At 40.1% G+C, this 15,117-nt stretch overlaps 1 protein-coding gene across 1 annotated transcript in view; it reads left to right on the top strand.

Annotated features, from left to right (window-relative positions):
* KIAA1217 (KIAA1217 ortholog) overlaps positions 1 to 11,908 on the top strand; it is a 504,546-nt gene extending 492,638 nt beyond the window's left edge. The window contains 6 exon segments of the mRNA XM_042471784.1: positions 249 to 395; positions 2,116 to 2,235; positions 7,378 to 8,499; positions 8,501 to 8,938; positions 9,435 to 9,560; positions 10,265 to 11,908. Coding sequence (XP_042327718.1) covers positions 249 to 395; positions 2,116 to 2,235; positions 7,378 to 8,499; positions 8,501 to 8,938; positions 9,435 to 9,560; positions 10,265 to 10,780 — 2,469 coding nt within the window. The 3' untranslated portion in view covers positions 10,781 to 11,908.
* The last annotated feature ends 3,209 nt before the right edge of the window (positions 11,909 to 15,117 follow it).

The raw sequence follows: 15,117 nt of genomic DNA, 5'->3' as shown, positions 1-15,117 counted from the left end.
TCTTTGATCCATCTGTCCAAGAGGAAGGGAAAGGTACATTTTTTAAAAAATTTACTTTCACATATCATTCATACAGAGCGATGCCATTTATGCTTTCAAATAATTCTTATTATAAGGGCTTACATTATTTTGGTGAACAGACTGGAGATATCCCCACCCCCCATCCCTAGTGCTAAATAGAAAGGGGAGTGGATTTGTTTGAATATAGCCAAATTGTTTATATTTTGATTCTTTGTTACACATCTTAGGAAAGCAGTGAAGATAGTAGTCAAGCAACTCAATCTAAAGTACTTAAAGAAGATCATGCCTCTCCTCAGTCTCAGAGTACAGTTCCACCTTCAAAGGATGATGATGATGAAGAAGAAGAGGGGGATAGAATAATGGCAGAGTTACAGGTATGTTTCTGCTCAGAAATGGATACTTACAACATCATGCATTTTTGATCTGTCAACCTACAGCACAATCCAAGCCAAAGGTGTCTTGCATAAATTCCACTGAAATGAAAGATGATACTCTAGAATGCAGCTGTATTCCAGTTGGGTATGTATGAAATATAAACCTATGAACCTTCTCTAAACCTTTCAAGTTCACACATCCATTTCATATCCAGTTACACCTTGGTTCAGGATAGAGAGAAACTGGGGAAGAGCAGGGTTTAATTATTCACGATCATAAGTCTGTCAAAAATAAAGTTCTGATTTTGATGGTTTGAATTTTGGCTCTTTTTGTCAATCAGAAAACAATATTAAGGATGAAGTTGACCTGGTAACTGCAACTTATTTATTTATCTATTTTATTTCATTTGTATTGTGTCTTTCTCCTAGCACATTTACATTTAGAATAAAAAATTTAGCTAGTTTGTTGAGATTCAGATGCAATGACAAGCTGCACTTAATCAAAAAACCATCAGGTGAAGACAGGGACAAGCTTAACGTTTTATCAGTAAATTCAATTAATGCAGTCTGTTCTTTACAAGTCAAACCTGTGCTTGTTTACCTAGAAGAAATACTGCTGACACCAGTAGAGTTTTCTTCTAAGTAAGTCTGCACAGAATCATGGTCTCTGAAGCAATGCAAATAATTGGGAGCAGCTGGACATTAGGCAGACTTGTATAGTCAGAATATTTCAGATCCCCCTTTTTTTGAACTGAGATCTTTACTGTGTCTTCTTTTAAAATAAAATGTTTTGTTAGTTGGAAGTATTAAAAACTGACAATTTAAGAAATATGTATCTTGCCAGTTATATAAGCATTAAGAGCAACGTGGTAGTGCAGTTAGATTGGTCATTAAAGTGATTGGAAAAGAAAACAAATCACAGTTCTGAGGACTCTAAATAAAGGGACTTAGGTGCCAGAAAATCTGGTTGCATAATGGATTCTGATTAAAAAATAAACCCCAATGTAGCTTTCTAAACTCCATGGACAGAGAAATTAATTGCTTCACCCTGGCTAAGGGGAAGAGGAGTGTGCGATATGGTTTCTAGCCAATGAAGGCAGTGCCACACCACCACCATCATCATTATCATCTCAAGGACGACATAATAATTCTTGAAAAATTGGTCATTCTCCACTTTTTTTTGTAAAAAAAAAAGTCTTAAAAAATAAAATAAAAGGAGCATCTTACTGGCCAAGTTCCATACTTTCACCACATATTAGGACCACAGGGAAGAAAAAATAACAATGTAAATGTTATTTAATATTTGAACTTACTGTATGTTGCTGCAGGTTCAAAAGTCTTTTTTTAATGCAAGGGAATAACAATTAACCAAAGATGTACAATGAGTATCAGCTTAATTTTATCCAAAATCAGCCTGCATAAAGCCCAAGTGGGATATCTTCACCAGATGATGCTACATATTGTTGTATTATTGTGCTAGAAGTATGAGACTGCATAGCTAGCTAGTAGAAACAAAAACATGGCTACCTTATAGGCCCTTGTATGTTTATTTTGTCCTAATTCATGAGTTGGTGCTTAAGATTCAACAAAAAAGGGAAGGAAACTTGACTAGAATGGCTCAGAGAAAAGCTCCTTCACTCCAATACTCTCAGTTCTTGGCGCGACATAGCGCCTGCTTAGGAAAAATATTTTGATAACATGCCATATTTTAATTCTCTAGGTTTTCCAGAAGTGCGCTTACATGGATGTAAGCTCAAACAGTCATGTTGAACAGCCCAGAAATGACACACACACAAAAGATGCAAGGCCTGTGGCCTTAACACAACCCAAGGAGAAGAAGGTAACAGTGGCATGTTGAACTATGCCACATGCTTTTGTCATCACCTTCTTTCCTTGCTTCCAGACTAACCTTGTGTCTTGTGTCCTGTTTACTCTCTGTGTGTCAGGCTGGCTGTTTTCTTTTCTCTAGATGTATGGCCCACCTTGGCCCCAAGTTTATCAAGATGTTCATAACCTTTACAGCAAAATTAAGAAGCACATGGCCCTCCAGGGACTGCAAATCCCAGCATTCTTCACCATTGGATATACTGGTTAAGGTTTCTGGGGCTTTCTGTCCATGAGTGTCTGGAGGCCACATGATTCTCACTGCTGCTTTAGAGAGACATAATAAATAAAATGAGACTGAAAGATATAGAGACAACCCTTAACTAAGCTTACGGTTATATCTCTTACCCATCCATAGAGTGGTGGATTAACCCCTCTTACAAAGTGCCTCAGTTGGTCTGAAGCATTTGAAGTATTGTACAGAGTAGTATTGGCCCGACCCTCTGGAATTTCTTGCCATAGAGCTCCGCTCGGCCACTCCCTGGCCCAGTTCAAGAAGGGGCTAAAGACCTTCTTGTTCAAATTAGCATCCCGGATACAGCTCCAATTAGTCTCCCCCCCTCTGACAGCATGTGCAAGCTGGCCAGAATTGTTTTAATGTAATTGTTTTATTGTATTTGTATTTATGATGTTGTGCACCGCCCTGATTGTAAGAAGGGCGGTATAGAAATGAAATTATTATTATTTGATTATTATTATTATTATTATTATTATTATTATTATTATTATTATTATATTGTTTTCTTGACCAACATCACTATGTTTGAGCATGATGATTGGGTTTTCCAGAGCTTGGAAGTTAATTATTTTTACTACAGTGCACAATAAACCCCATCCAGCATGGCCAGGGGCTATATTGGCTGAGATATTTTGGGAAATGTGATCCAAAGGTAACATTTCCATGTTCTGAGAATTTCTATATTAATTAATATCCCACCTTTTTCATAGCGAATTCCTTTGACTAGGAATATGAAGGATTGGATATTGCAATTTTCAAGGTAGTTTTAAACCCAATTGGGTTTAAAGCTTCAAGCATACTGTTATACAAAATAAATTCATCCATTTTTTTTGTCTTCAGGGTTAGGTGTTTCCTCAAGACAGACTAGAGCAATGACAAAGCCATGAGTGCAGGAAAATCCATCACAGAATTGGAGGTCACTTAGAAGGCCATGTGGTTTAATTCTCTGCCCAAAAGAGTAAAAGCATCTCCTCTTTCCCATCACAAATCAACCAGAATAAGCCAGACCACAGAGTACCCCAAGAACATATGTCAGTGAAAGCAGAACATGCAGCCCTCCTGTGACGTGTTGTTCTGTAACATTAACAGAGGTGCTGGACATGTCACCCTTCACTCAGCATTTGATGCTGGAGCCTTAATACTTAGGCTCTGTGAGTATCTGCCACTGGTGAGATAAACATGTAGTAAGACATAGGGTAGGCAATCCGAGGTTTTCCAGAAGTTTTTTGCTACATGTCTCATCATTTCTAACTGGTATGGTCAGGGAGAGTTGCAGTTCATAACATCTAGAAAGTAGTGGCTCCCTACTGTTACAAAAAGCTATCACTCTTATTTTCTATTCAGTACTTAGCACTTTGCTAGCTTTAAATAAATGTTGGATGATTGAGCCCATAAGCCAATATATATATATATATATATATATATATATATTACATTGCCCAGCATAGTTTAAGAATCCGTTATGGCTCCACTCCCAGGATTTTATGACAATAGCCCACAAATGGCCAAGGCTGGTGGAGAGTAGGAAGGGCAATTGGAAAAAGAGCTTTCTATGCCCCATAGCCAGTTGCAGACCAGTGATTTCTCCTGAGATCCAGTGGAGTTTCAGTGGATGATACCATTGGTCTGTATCAGGCTATGAGGCATAGCCAGATGCTTCACCAATCCCACTTCCACTCTTCGTGAGCTATGGAATGTCTATGAAGGGTGGAGGGCTATAATGGCAAAACTGAATGCTGGGGAGGGTGTAGAGGAAGGTGGGAAATAATTCCATCTTCGGCAACAATCAAAAAAAGGCATACACAGGCATAAAGTGTCACTAACAGGATGCTAGCCTATCTGTGTAGTGGCCACTTACATCTTTGCTTTCTTGACTTTGGCTTGGCCAGCATGACACTTTATTAATCTTTCCCTGGAATTTGAACTTCTGTTAAATACTAACAAACCACATATGCATGCTAGGAGCAGGTTTAAGCTATGTCTGGTATGCTGACAATTCTCTCTCAGCCTTGTGTTTTGATTTGTCTTTATTTATAATTTTGTTTTAAACCAAGACATCTGCATTTAAAAACCAGATTTCCATTTGTAATTGTGATGTCTGTAGCATGGCAGAATGGCAGTTCTGGTTTAGGAGATTAAATATCATGTATGGGTAAAAACTTGACACTTGGACATCACAGTTGGAAGTAACAGACTATGAATATTCTTTTATATGGTCAAACAGCTCTTCAATTTATAACCAAACTATGTAACTACTTTTTTCCCCAGTTGAAAGGGTCACTAGAGATTGTGTTAGACAAGTTGTAGTCTACATATGGATGGATTTTCTGAATGTGTGTCAGCATTCATAGCCATCTGTAGCCCTGGTGGCTACAGTAAATCCCAAGAGTCTCAAAATTAGTAGCATCTTCTGAGTAGCACATATTTAACTCATTGAGCTAAAATAGTTCATTTCACAAGGTCCTTTGAAGTTGTATTTGCAAGAATGGGTCATATATCTCTGCCAAGTAATAACTTTAGGTAGTTTTGTAAGTAGGAGCTGGAGCTTTAATTTGTGGGATTAAAGTACACTAGAGGAACAGAACATGAATTGTATAATAGGCCCTTGGTTTTTGCTGGGGTTTGGTTCCAAGATCCCTTGTGGATACCAAAATCTGTGGATGATAAAGTCCCATTATATAATGGCATAATAAAATGGTACCTCTTATATAAAATGGTAAAGTCAAGGTTTGCTTGGGCTCTTGCTTTACGTGGGGGATCTGTTCCAGACCCCCTGCTTAAAGCAAAAAAAAAAAAAAAAAAAAAAAAAAATGCATAAGCTTGAGCCCCATTATATCTAATGGGGTTCCTGCTTGCTGCGCAGCCATGCGGACCGTTCGTGAGCCCCATTGGATATAATGGGGCTTGTGCTCGCTGTGTGGCAATACGCATGCGCAGGGCGCACACCCATTTCCCAGGCGGCTTCAGTGTATGCTGAAAGCTGCCTATAAGGAGCCCGCATATGGTGCGGGCTCACTGTGTGTGTGTTTGTGTGTGTGTGTGCATTCAAGATGTGGATGTTTAAATCTGTGAATGTAGAACCTGTGGATATAGGCCGACTGTATACTTTGCAGAAAATCTTAACTGTCAAAATTGGGAAGGCTGTACCAGCAAGTGTAGTTAATCTGTTTTCAACAGAAAAATTGACACTATTATTATTATTATTAAGCTTTATTTATAAAGCGCTGTAAATTTACACAGCGCTGTACATACAATCTTTTTAATTGGACGATTCCCTGCCCTCAGGCTTACAATCTAAAAAGACACAACACAAAGGGAGTGGTGAGGGGGAAGGGGCCTCTCTAGTAGGATAATACATATAAAATACATAGCAATATAGGAAATGATTCAATAAAACAGGCAACAAAAGAACATCAAATAGCAAGTGACAATTATGCAATGCCTGGGAACGCTGCCCTGAATAGGATGGTCTTCAACTCCGTTTTGAATCTGGTTAAAGAAGTGATGGCTCTTGCTCGCGGGGGAAGAAGGTTCCAGGAGTGAGGGGCAGCGAGTGAAAAGGGGCAAATCCAAGATGGGGCAGAGGAAATCCTGGGCTGGGACAGCAGACCTTGACTACCAGAATGGAGGGCCCTAGTGGGAAGGTGAGGAGAAATAAGGTCTGATAAGTAAGGAGGGGCCAGTCCATGGAGGGCTTTAAATGTCGACAGCAGGAGCTTATACTGAATGCGGAAAGGGAGGGGGAGCCAGTGAAGGGATGCCAACACAGGAGAGATGTGGTCACAGCGGTGGGCGGATGTGATAATGCGTGCAGCTGAATGCTGGACAGAAATTAAAGGAAGGAGGTGAGAAAGAGGAAGCCCAGCCAGGAGGACGTTACAGTAATCAAGTCGTGAGATCACTAGGGCATTGACCAGGATCTTGGCAGTAGAGGTGGAGAGATATGGTCGGATTTTAGCAATATTGTACAAAAAGAATCTACAAGATTCACTAACGAGTTGTGACTCACTGTGATACTTATCTTCCTTGATTGCTGCCCTATCAACAGTTCTCTGCAGTATATGTAAACTTGCCTGTTGGTCAGGGGCATTTTCTTGGCCTGCTGTCTTTTGCTGGCTCTTTCTTGCAAGATAGGTTCAGGACTTAGTTGTATCCTTCTGTAGCCGTGAAGCACTTCAGAGACTAGAGTTCAAAAATATAAACTCCCTAAACAACTTAATGTAGGCTGACCAATGGGCAACATAATACATAATGGCAAGATTCTATTAGAGCAACAGAACTTGGGCGACACAATTTAATATAATGGTGAGATTGTAATATAATTATGAAGTTGTAATACAGTATTTAACTCAGAAGAGCAGGTTTTCCTGAGCTAGCCAGCTTGGAGAACTGGTTTATACATTGACAATGCTAGTCTGTGGTGTGCAAGCTTTGTATAAATTCTAATTTATTTTCTTCTAAAGTGTAGCAAAACTGTCTTATATCAAAGCTTTATGTTTCATTCAAAACAATCATTTGAAAAGGGGAATCTATCCAGATCAAGATGAAACAAATGTACACATGGTTGCAGGACATAAACTCCCTCGAGGGTTTTTTAAAGGATCATTTCTGTCTAGAATGCATGTTGTCTGCATATAGTATGATGCAGTATAAATGAAATTCTTCGTTCCACCAGAATTCGAAAATAACCCCTGAAGAGGTGCAGGAATCATCTGAAGACTGTGGAGATGGCTCTACAATGATGTAGAGAGGGACATGCTCTCATTAATTGTGCCTCATCTGATGATGTGCCACTAAATTGGGGGGAAATAATCCCATCCTTAAAAAATTATAACTAAGTAATGCAACTCTTCCCCCTAGGTGTATGGGGAGGCAACAAAAGATAGTGACCACCCCAAGGACAACACTGAAGAAAGAACAGGAGAGAAGGCCTCAGATGTTTCCAGCGTCACCAAAAATTCTGCCTTCAGCAAACATTTTGTTGCGGAGGACAAGGATTATGCTACAAACTGTTCTCTTAAAACAAACACAAAACTCTCCAGCATGTTAGAAAATGAAAGAAGACAGGGGTCTGATGAAGTACAATATCCAGCAGTAGAAACTGGAAGGCAAAAGTTAAGTTACGATGTTGTGAGACAGCCTGGTCATAATGCATCACAGAATGAGCTTCTAGAAGGTGAAGGAGCACGGCTTGTCAGACAAACAAACTTGCCACTTCACGAGATCTCATTAGATCAACAGTTGTCCCATGAGCAAGAAATGCCCACTAGTGGCTATCATCAAGTTGTGCTAAGGCACGAGGTATCTAGGAATACAACCTTAAATGATACTGATGAGGTGGAGTCACCTACTAGTTCTCCAAGTGAAGAAAACCTACAGTCAGAGAACATTGCTTTCATGATTACCAAAACAGCCGTCCAGGTTCTCTCAAGTGGAGAGGTCCATGATATAGTCAACAGACAGGGAGAAGATGTGCAGACTGTTAACATTGATTCCAAAAAGGAAACAACAACCCAGCAAGGCACATCAGAGAACACTGAAAATGAAGAACCAGTTGTTTGCTTGGACAAAAAACCAGTCATCATTATTTTTGATGAACCAATGGATATTAGATCAGCTTATAAAAGACTTTCAACAATATTTGAGGAATGTGATGAGGAACTGGAAAAAATGATGACTGGAGAGAAGATAGAGGAAGAAGAGGAGGACAATGAGGAATCAGATGTAACTGATACTCATGATGCAGAGGTTAACCAAAAGGATAGTAACAGTAGGCATGCAACTGAGTATACAGCAAATCACCAATGTGAGCATCAGTTTGGACTCCATTCTCCATCTAGCTCACCACCGCAAGCCACACTCCCTGAAGGGCAGGAAATAGACAAGATGGATGTTGAAAAATCTAGTTACATGTATGGGCCACATCCAGAACCAAAACTGGATGTTCCTGATGCTAAGAAAAAATTTAAGTTTAAATTTCCAAAAAAAGCAGCTGGCTGCTCTTACCCAAGCAATACGCACTGGAACTAAAACTGGCAAGAAAACTTTGCAGGTGGTTGTGTATGAAGAGGAAGAGGAAGATGGTACTTTAAAACAACATAAAGAGGCCAAAAGATTTGAAATCCCTAGCTCTCAGTCTGAGGATCCTTCTAGGAAGCAAGAGCCAAATGTAATCACACAGATATCTAGGACTGATGAAATTAGAAAGAATACATATAAGACTCTGGACAGTTTGGAGCAGACTATTAAGCAGCTGGAGAGTACCATTAGCGAAATGAGTCCAAAACCAGTTTCTGAAGCCTCAGGCCGATTGGAAAGAACTTCTGCTGCAGGCTTTTTTTCTCCAAAAGAACCCATAGTGCTGGAGGAAAGTAATGCTGGTGCTGAGTCCCCTTCATCATTACCACCAACTTCACATAAGGTACTTTAGTATGAGAAATCGCAAGTCCAGCTGCTTTCTAAAATCTGCAGTAATAATCACCATTAAGCAAGAGGTGTCTTCTGATTGGTTTGCTTCCTTTCGGGTGGCTTGTTTGGTGCATCCATTAGATGTCTAACAGCTAATAGATTGTGTGTATTATTTTTTTAAAAATCTCTCCTGCTGATTTGGTGATGGGCAATCAAAGGAAGCTTGGTCATTGCTCTTCTGTGGGTGCAACATCACCTGGGACTGCCAGTTAAATTTATAAGTTGATCAATAGTTCAGCCTTGCCCTCGATTGTTGATTCCTGAAATTAACACATGTGGTTTGATTTGTGATGTAGATTCTTTTGGTGCTTTCTGTGCATGTAGGGCTTTGGCTTCTCACACAAAGCAGCTTTGCCCATGGTGTGCCATACTTCTTGCAAACAAACTGACACTTACCCATGTTTTCCTTGTTTCTTTTCTTGCCCTTCAACCCCTAACCTTCCTTACAGGCTTCACCCAGCAGCTCCCAGACCAGCAGAATGCCAATCCCAGCTGCCACAAAAAGTCGCCCACCAGGAAGCATGGATAAAGCAAGCAAACCGCACAAGCTACAGGATCAGCGCCAGTACAGACAGGTAGTTTTACCTTAATCCAAATCTCGGGATGGACCTTCAAGCTGTTCTGTGTGTGTGTTTCGGTAAACTTATAAGTCAAGGGACTGACTTGGATGATACCGAATAATGGACTTTGTCTTCCTGTTGAAATCTGGAACTGGAAATCCAAGGCTTCAGTTGGGGGCATGAAAATATTTAAATGGTAGAATTATCCTTTGCCATGCCTGTGCATGTCTTCAGTAAAAAACATCTCCTGCTTTTTTGAGTTTTGTTCCAGTACTCAGCTGTAATTTCTCCAGTGTCAGCAACAGGAACTGTTTGAAGTATTTCAGATGAAACTACTGATACTAACTCCCTGTTTAACAGATTGCAATCAGCGCCTATTAACCATCTACCACAAATGTTTTCATCTTCATCTAACAATCCTGACGCATGGCCAATATGGTGATCAGCCCAGATGTCTGGGTGCCCATCCTTTCATATATTCTCTTTTTTCAACTTCCTCTTTGTCTGTGCATTTTCGGTCAAGCAGCTAAGGGAATGGAGAGGGAGTTTGGTGAGCAGGAGGGAAACCTACCAGGTCTAGTCTGCGGGTGCAAAATGTTAGTGCAGGTTTCAGACTACGTATTCCTATTCTTTACAACCCTTATTTTCCATGCAGTCCCTTTTTGGTTTATTATGTATAATGACTTAAACTGTCTCCCACCATCTTTATTTATTTACAGGCTAATGGAAGTGCTAAGAAAGCTGGTGGGGACTATAAAGCTACTTCCCCTACCCTGTCTGCTTCAAAAATTCCAGCCTTTTCTTCCACCTCTGGGAAAAGTAGCTCTGTGTCTAGTGGTGATAGCACTAATCTTCCAAGTCCACCTACTAAAGCCTCTATTCCTCCTTCTAACCCTCTCAGTCCTCAGACAGGTCGTCCTACTCATTCTGCTTCCTTAATCCCTTCTGTTTCTAATGGATCCTTAAAGTTCCAGAATTCTACTCACACAGGTAAAGGCCATCATCATCTTTCATTCTCAGTCCAGACTCAAAATGGCCGGCCAAACCCTCTTCCTCCATCTCCCTTTTCCTCTCCCTCCTTCTCCTCTCCCTCTTCCACTTCTCCCACATCCCTGAACCAAGGTATGAAGAGCATCCGGTCAATCCACACACCCAGCTTCACCAGCTACAAGTCCCAGAATGGAACCGTCAGCAAATCCACCCCATCTTCCACCATCACCAAGGAACCATCTTAAGTGTTCACCAAAGTCTTCTCAGTTGCTGATGAAATTGCAGCCAATATTGTAGCAGAGGAATGTGTACCAATCCTACTGTACGATAGGCTTAATACTACACTTGTGATAAATATTGGGTTGATATTCTTAATTAGAGACATAAGTAGTTTTGTATGCGTTCACTGCTGTTGAAACACAATTGAGTGCGTCAGGTGGGGGGTGGCAAGGGAGGGAGGATGTCCACCTTCAGCCAGAAGCTGTTACAAAATGTCCTGAGTTGAGTGGAAAAGGAAATGTATCAAAGCATGGGGAAAATGTATTGAAATGAATTGTTTTGTATAAAGCTATTTTTAAGTACAAGAAACTAAACCTGGTGTGATAATTCAAAATTATAAACTGAAACTAAAATATTTTTTCTTTTATTCTAGTGTTATTCAGATTTGTTACAGATTTCTATTTTTATCAGCTACAGCAGCAACAACAAAAAGACTTCATGGTTACTTTCAAAAATCTTTTTTGCCAAAACATTTGATACTGTTACAATGTACATTTGATAGTAGTATGCTGAACATGTCCTCTACACAAGCCACAGAGTTAAGACGGACACTGATGTGTATGAGGCAACTTTATCTATTGCACTGCCATTTAGATTATATTTAATAATTTGCGATGCCAAGGTGAAAAATTGTTTGTACATTTAGGCATTTGCTGATTACTTTTAGCTGAGTCTCCTCTTCTTCATTTTTCCATTTTATTGAGATCTGGATAAATCATGAAGTATTGCATTGTGGGTTTCTTTTTTAAAAAGTGTACACTTCTGTATTGTTCTGTATAATGGAAAACATTTGTACATAATATAATATAAATATATATAAATATAAATACTGTATGTGGCTGAGCACATAGAGTAGTTTTCCACACCAAAGGTCCATTTTATGCATGGTTTTAAAGTATGCTTTGGGGGAAAGGATCACTAGAACTGTGAGGGCATAAGGGTGGATTTTAAAAACAACTTATGTGGGAAAACTAGTGTTCTTTTTGTAAATATTATTTGTACAATGCTATAATATAATATGCGGAGGTACAAACCCCTTTGCAAAAAAGCAGAGGTACAAACCCCTTTGCAAAAAATAAAAGGCTGCATGCTTATGTTTTGGTATTATTTTGTCATACTTTATTTCTTAATGTTAATGATGCGTCATATGCAACTTTAAATGACAAAAGAGTACTTATTAAAAGTGTCAGTAGCAAAAGGTAGTCCTAGGAGTCAATGATGACAGCCTCCATGCCATTCTTGTCTGAGAACTAACATTTCAAATAACAAATTAAACAGTTCATCCAATTCAGTGATTACAGTCATTAATGTGACTGGCAACAAAGCAATTTGTTCCCAGTTTTTAACATTTTCAAACCGAAGATTCCAATCTCTGCATCATGAGCACTGATTCAGTTACAAATATTTCACTTTCAAGAATGAACAACATGATGCACCAGTCAAATCTGACATGTATGACATATGCATGTTATGAATCCATTGCCAAGACATCAGTGCAAGTACAGGGGGGAATGGCTTTCAACCTCTTTTTGTTCATCTTTAGATATGTTGATTCAGTAAAATGGCTGAGACTGCAGATTGTCAGCTAAGAAATCACCAGATAACACATTATCCATGAGCTCAAAAAGGATTCATAATTTTTGGATGTAATGGTTAATATCACATTACCCTTGTAAAAATAAATCACGGTATCTGCCAAACTACTAAAATGCATTTTAGAATTAGTCTGCCTCAGGGAAAGGCAATGGCAAACTCTCTCTGAAGAAACGTCTAAGAAAACCCTGTGATAGGGTTGCCTTAGGGTTGCCATAAGTTGGAAAAACTTTAAGGCACACAACACAGACGCACACACCTTTTGCATAATAGTTTCACAATATGACAATAATCTGGAATGGTTTAACATAGTGTAATTGTCCTGCATGTGAGCCTCCTAGGCTGAGACATATCTCCTCCTCTATATATCATACGTGCCCTAGGCCATTCTGTGCTTCATGAACAGTGGTTGAGATTGTAGTAGTGCATGACTATGCCGTTGTAGCCAGATGTGATTACATCAGTGCTGAGATCTACTGGGGTCCTCAGGAGAACCTCAGTGCTGCTATAATCACATCTGGCTAGAAACATAGCCAGATGCCACTCCAATCCTGTGCCACAAGGCACAGAAAATAGCAATGAAAAGTGGAAGGCTTTAGAGATTGTATAGTTAGGAGCTTTGGGCACTGTAGAGGGAGAAAGAGAAAGCCAACATCCAGTGTGTCCCAAAAAGGGCATACAAAGGCATAAGGGCAACATGTGTGCATATGCCATTAAGAGGATGCCAACCAGTGTCTATAAATAAATTAACCTACATGTTCTTCACATATGCTTGCATCATATAGGGGTTGAACTGGACTTTGAATCCTCAACTGGTAGGTGTCACCTCCACAGTAATATCAACTCTCAGGCAGTACAGCAACATCCTACCATAGCGTTCGTGTCTTGAACAACGTTGCCAGTTGTGAAACTCTCCTGAGTTTACAATCAAGTCCTGTCCACTTATGTGCAGTCACATAAACAGCCACAAAGTTCCCCGATATCAGGATATATGTATCATGCGGGCTTGTCATTTATGCTCATGCATTAGCTCAGGATAAGCTGCATAACCTCTGGATGATTTGCAACAGACAGATAAGACTCATAAATCTTTAAGAAATGGAACAACAAAACGACACCCTCCAAAATTATTCATTCTCCTGTGGTGTGTAGAGGGATTGGGTTTCTTCATCAAGGTGATGGCGACTCCTCTTTGAAGCCAATGTATCCCATTCACACATTCCTGGGCAATCTCCTTATTTGACCTCCCTGGAGAGGGTGAAATAAGATAGCAAGACCACCCTGACCTCCCTGGCAAAAAAGTCACCTATCCCCATCCATCAGGATTCTGCATCTTCAGACAGGCAAGAGAAAAGGGTTACACAAGGCTGTAGACCCCCTACAGCTAGCTCACCTGCAAGGCCTCATGATGTAAACCACAGACATGGTCCCACAGGCCAGGTTCTATGCCAGACCCTTACAATGGAATGTACTCCCCTTTTCAGAGGCAGATTACCCTGAAGACATTTCACCAGACTTCTCAAATCCAAAGCCTGAGCATCCTTCTTGTGAAAGACTTCCAATGTTCCGAGGAGAGGCAGATCCTTCCTCTATTACCATCTCAGATACCACCTGTGGAAATCAAATAGCCCAAGGAAGGTGGACCAAGGAGGGGGCAGCTTACAGCACTATCTGGCTGGAGCTGAGAGCTCCATCAGGGTCAAGGGAACACAGTTCTAAGGACCAACAACATGACTGATCATTCAGCATGTAGGGAAGAGTTCATTATACACTGATGTATGCTTGTCAATCCTTGCCCAATCTGGAATCCTCATCAAGTGGAGCAGCTCCACATTTCTGTCCATTCTGTACAACAGGATGTACAGAAAAGCCTTCTCAGAAATGGAAGTTGCAAATAGTAGGGAATTGTTTCTGTCAAAGGCATGGGTATAATGCCCATTGATAGTGGGCACAGGACTAGCCTCAGCAGCCACAAAACCCTGCACTCAAGCATTGTTTCAAATGGATGGATGGATGGATTTTTTTATTACATTAGCTCAGTGAAACTTGCAAGTTAAAATCCATTTAAGCCATTAAAAAAGATTTAAAAGATATTTAAACAATTTGACAGATTAAAAACTTTAGTCCATTTTTAAAACATGTATGTGCACTTTGGAATAAAGCATTTAGGCTGCATATATGTAAATAAAAATTTGTTTTTTAAATTGTTGCCAAAATGAAGCTAGAGTCTGCCCCAGTCAAGAGGACATTCTATAACTGAGGTGCAACAGCTGAGAAGGCCCTCTCCCAAGATCACACACATGTATTTCTCCCACTGGTGGAGTCGGCACAATTCCTGTAAGACTGATGGTATACACTGTCTTACTGAATGCTTGCGGGCGCACTCATGAATAGCCCTGGGCTCTTAACATAGCCTTCTCCTGGTATGCTAGTGTTCTAAGCAGTTATACCATGTAATGTGATTTTTTTTTCTGAGCAAGGTCCACTGTTCATAGTATCATAGACTCATAGAATAATAAAGTTGGAAGAGACCACAAGGGCCATCCAGTCCAATCCCTGCCATACAGGAAATCCAAATCAAAGCATCCCCAACAGATGGCTATCAAGCCTCTGTTTAAAGACCTCCAAGGAGGGAGATTCCACTACACTCCGATGGAGTTTGTTCCACTGTCGAACAGCCCTTACTGTCAGGAAGTTCTTCCTAATGTTG

This window comes from Sceloporus undulatus, chromosome 6 (genome assembly GCF_019175285.1).
Source record: "Sceloporus undulatus isolate JIND9_A2432 ecotype Alabama chromosome 6, SceUnd_v1.1, whole genome shotgun sequence".
Taxonomy (NCBI): domain Eukaryota; kingdom Metazoa; phylum Chordata; class Lepidosauria; order Squamata; family Phrynosomatidae; genus Sceloporus; species Sceloporus undulatus.
The sequence above is the reverse complement of the archived record's forward strand: the minus strand, read 5'-3'. Positions and strand labels throughout refer to the sequence as shown.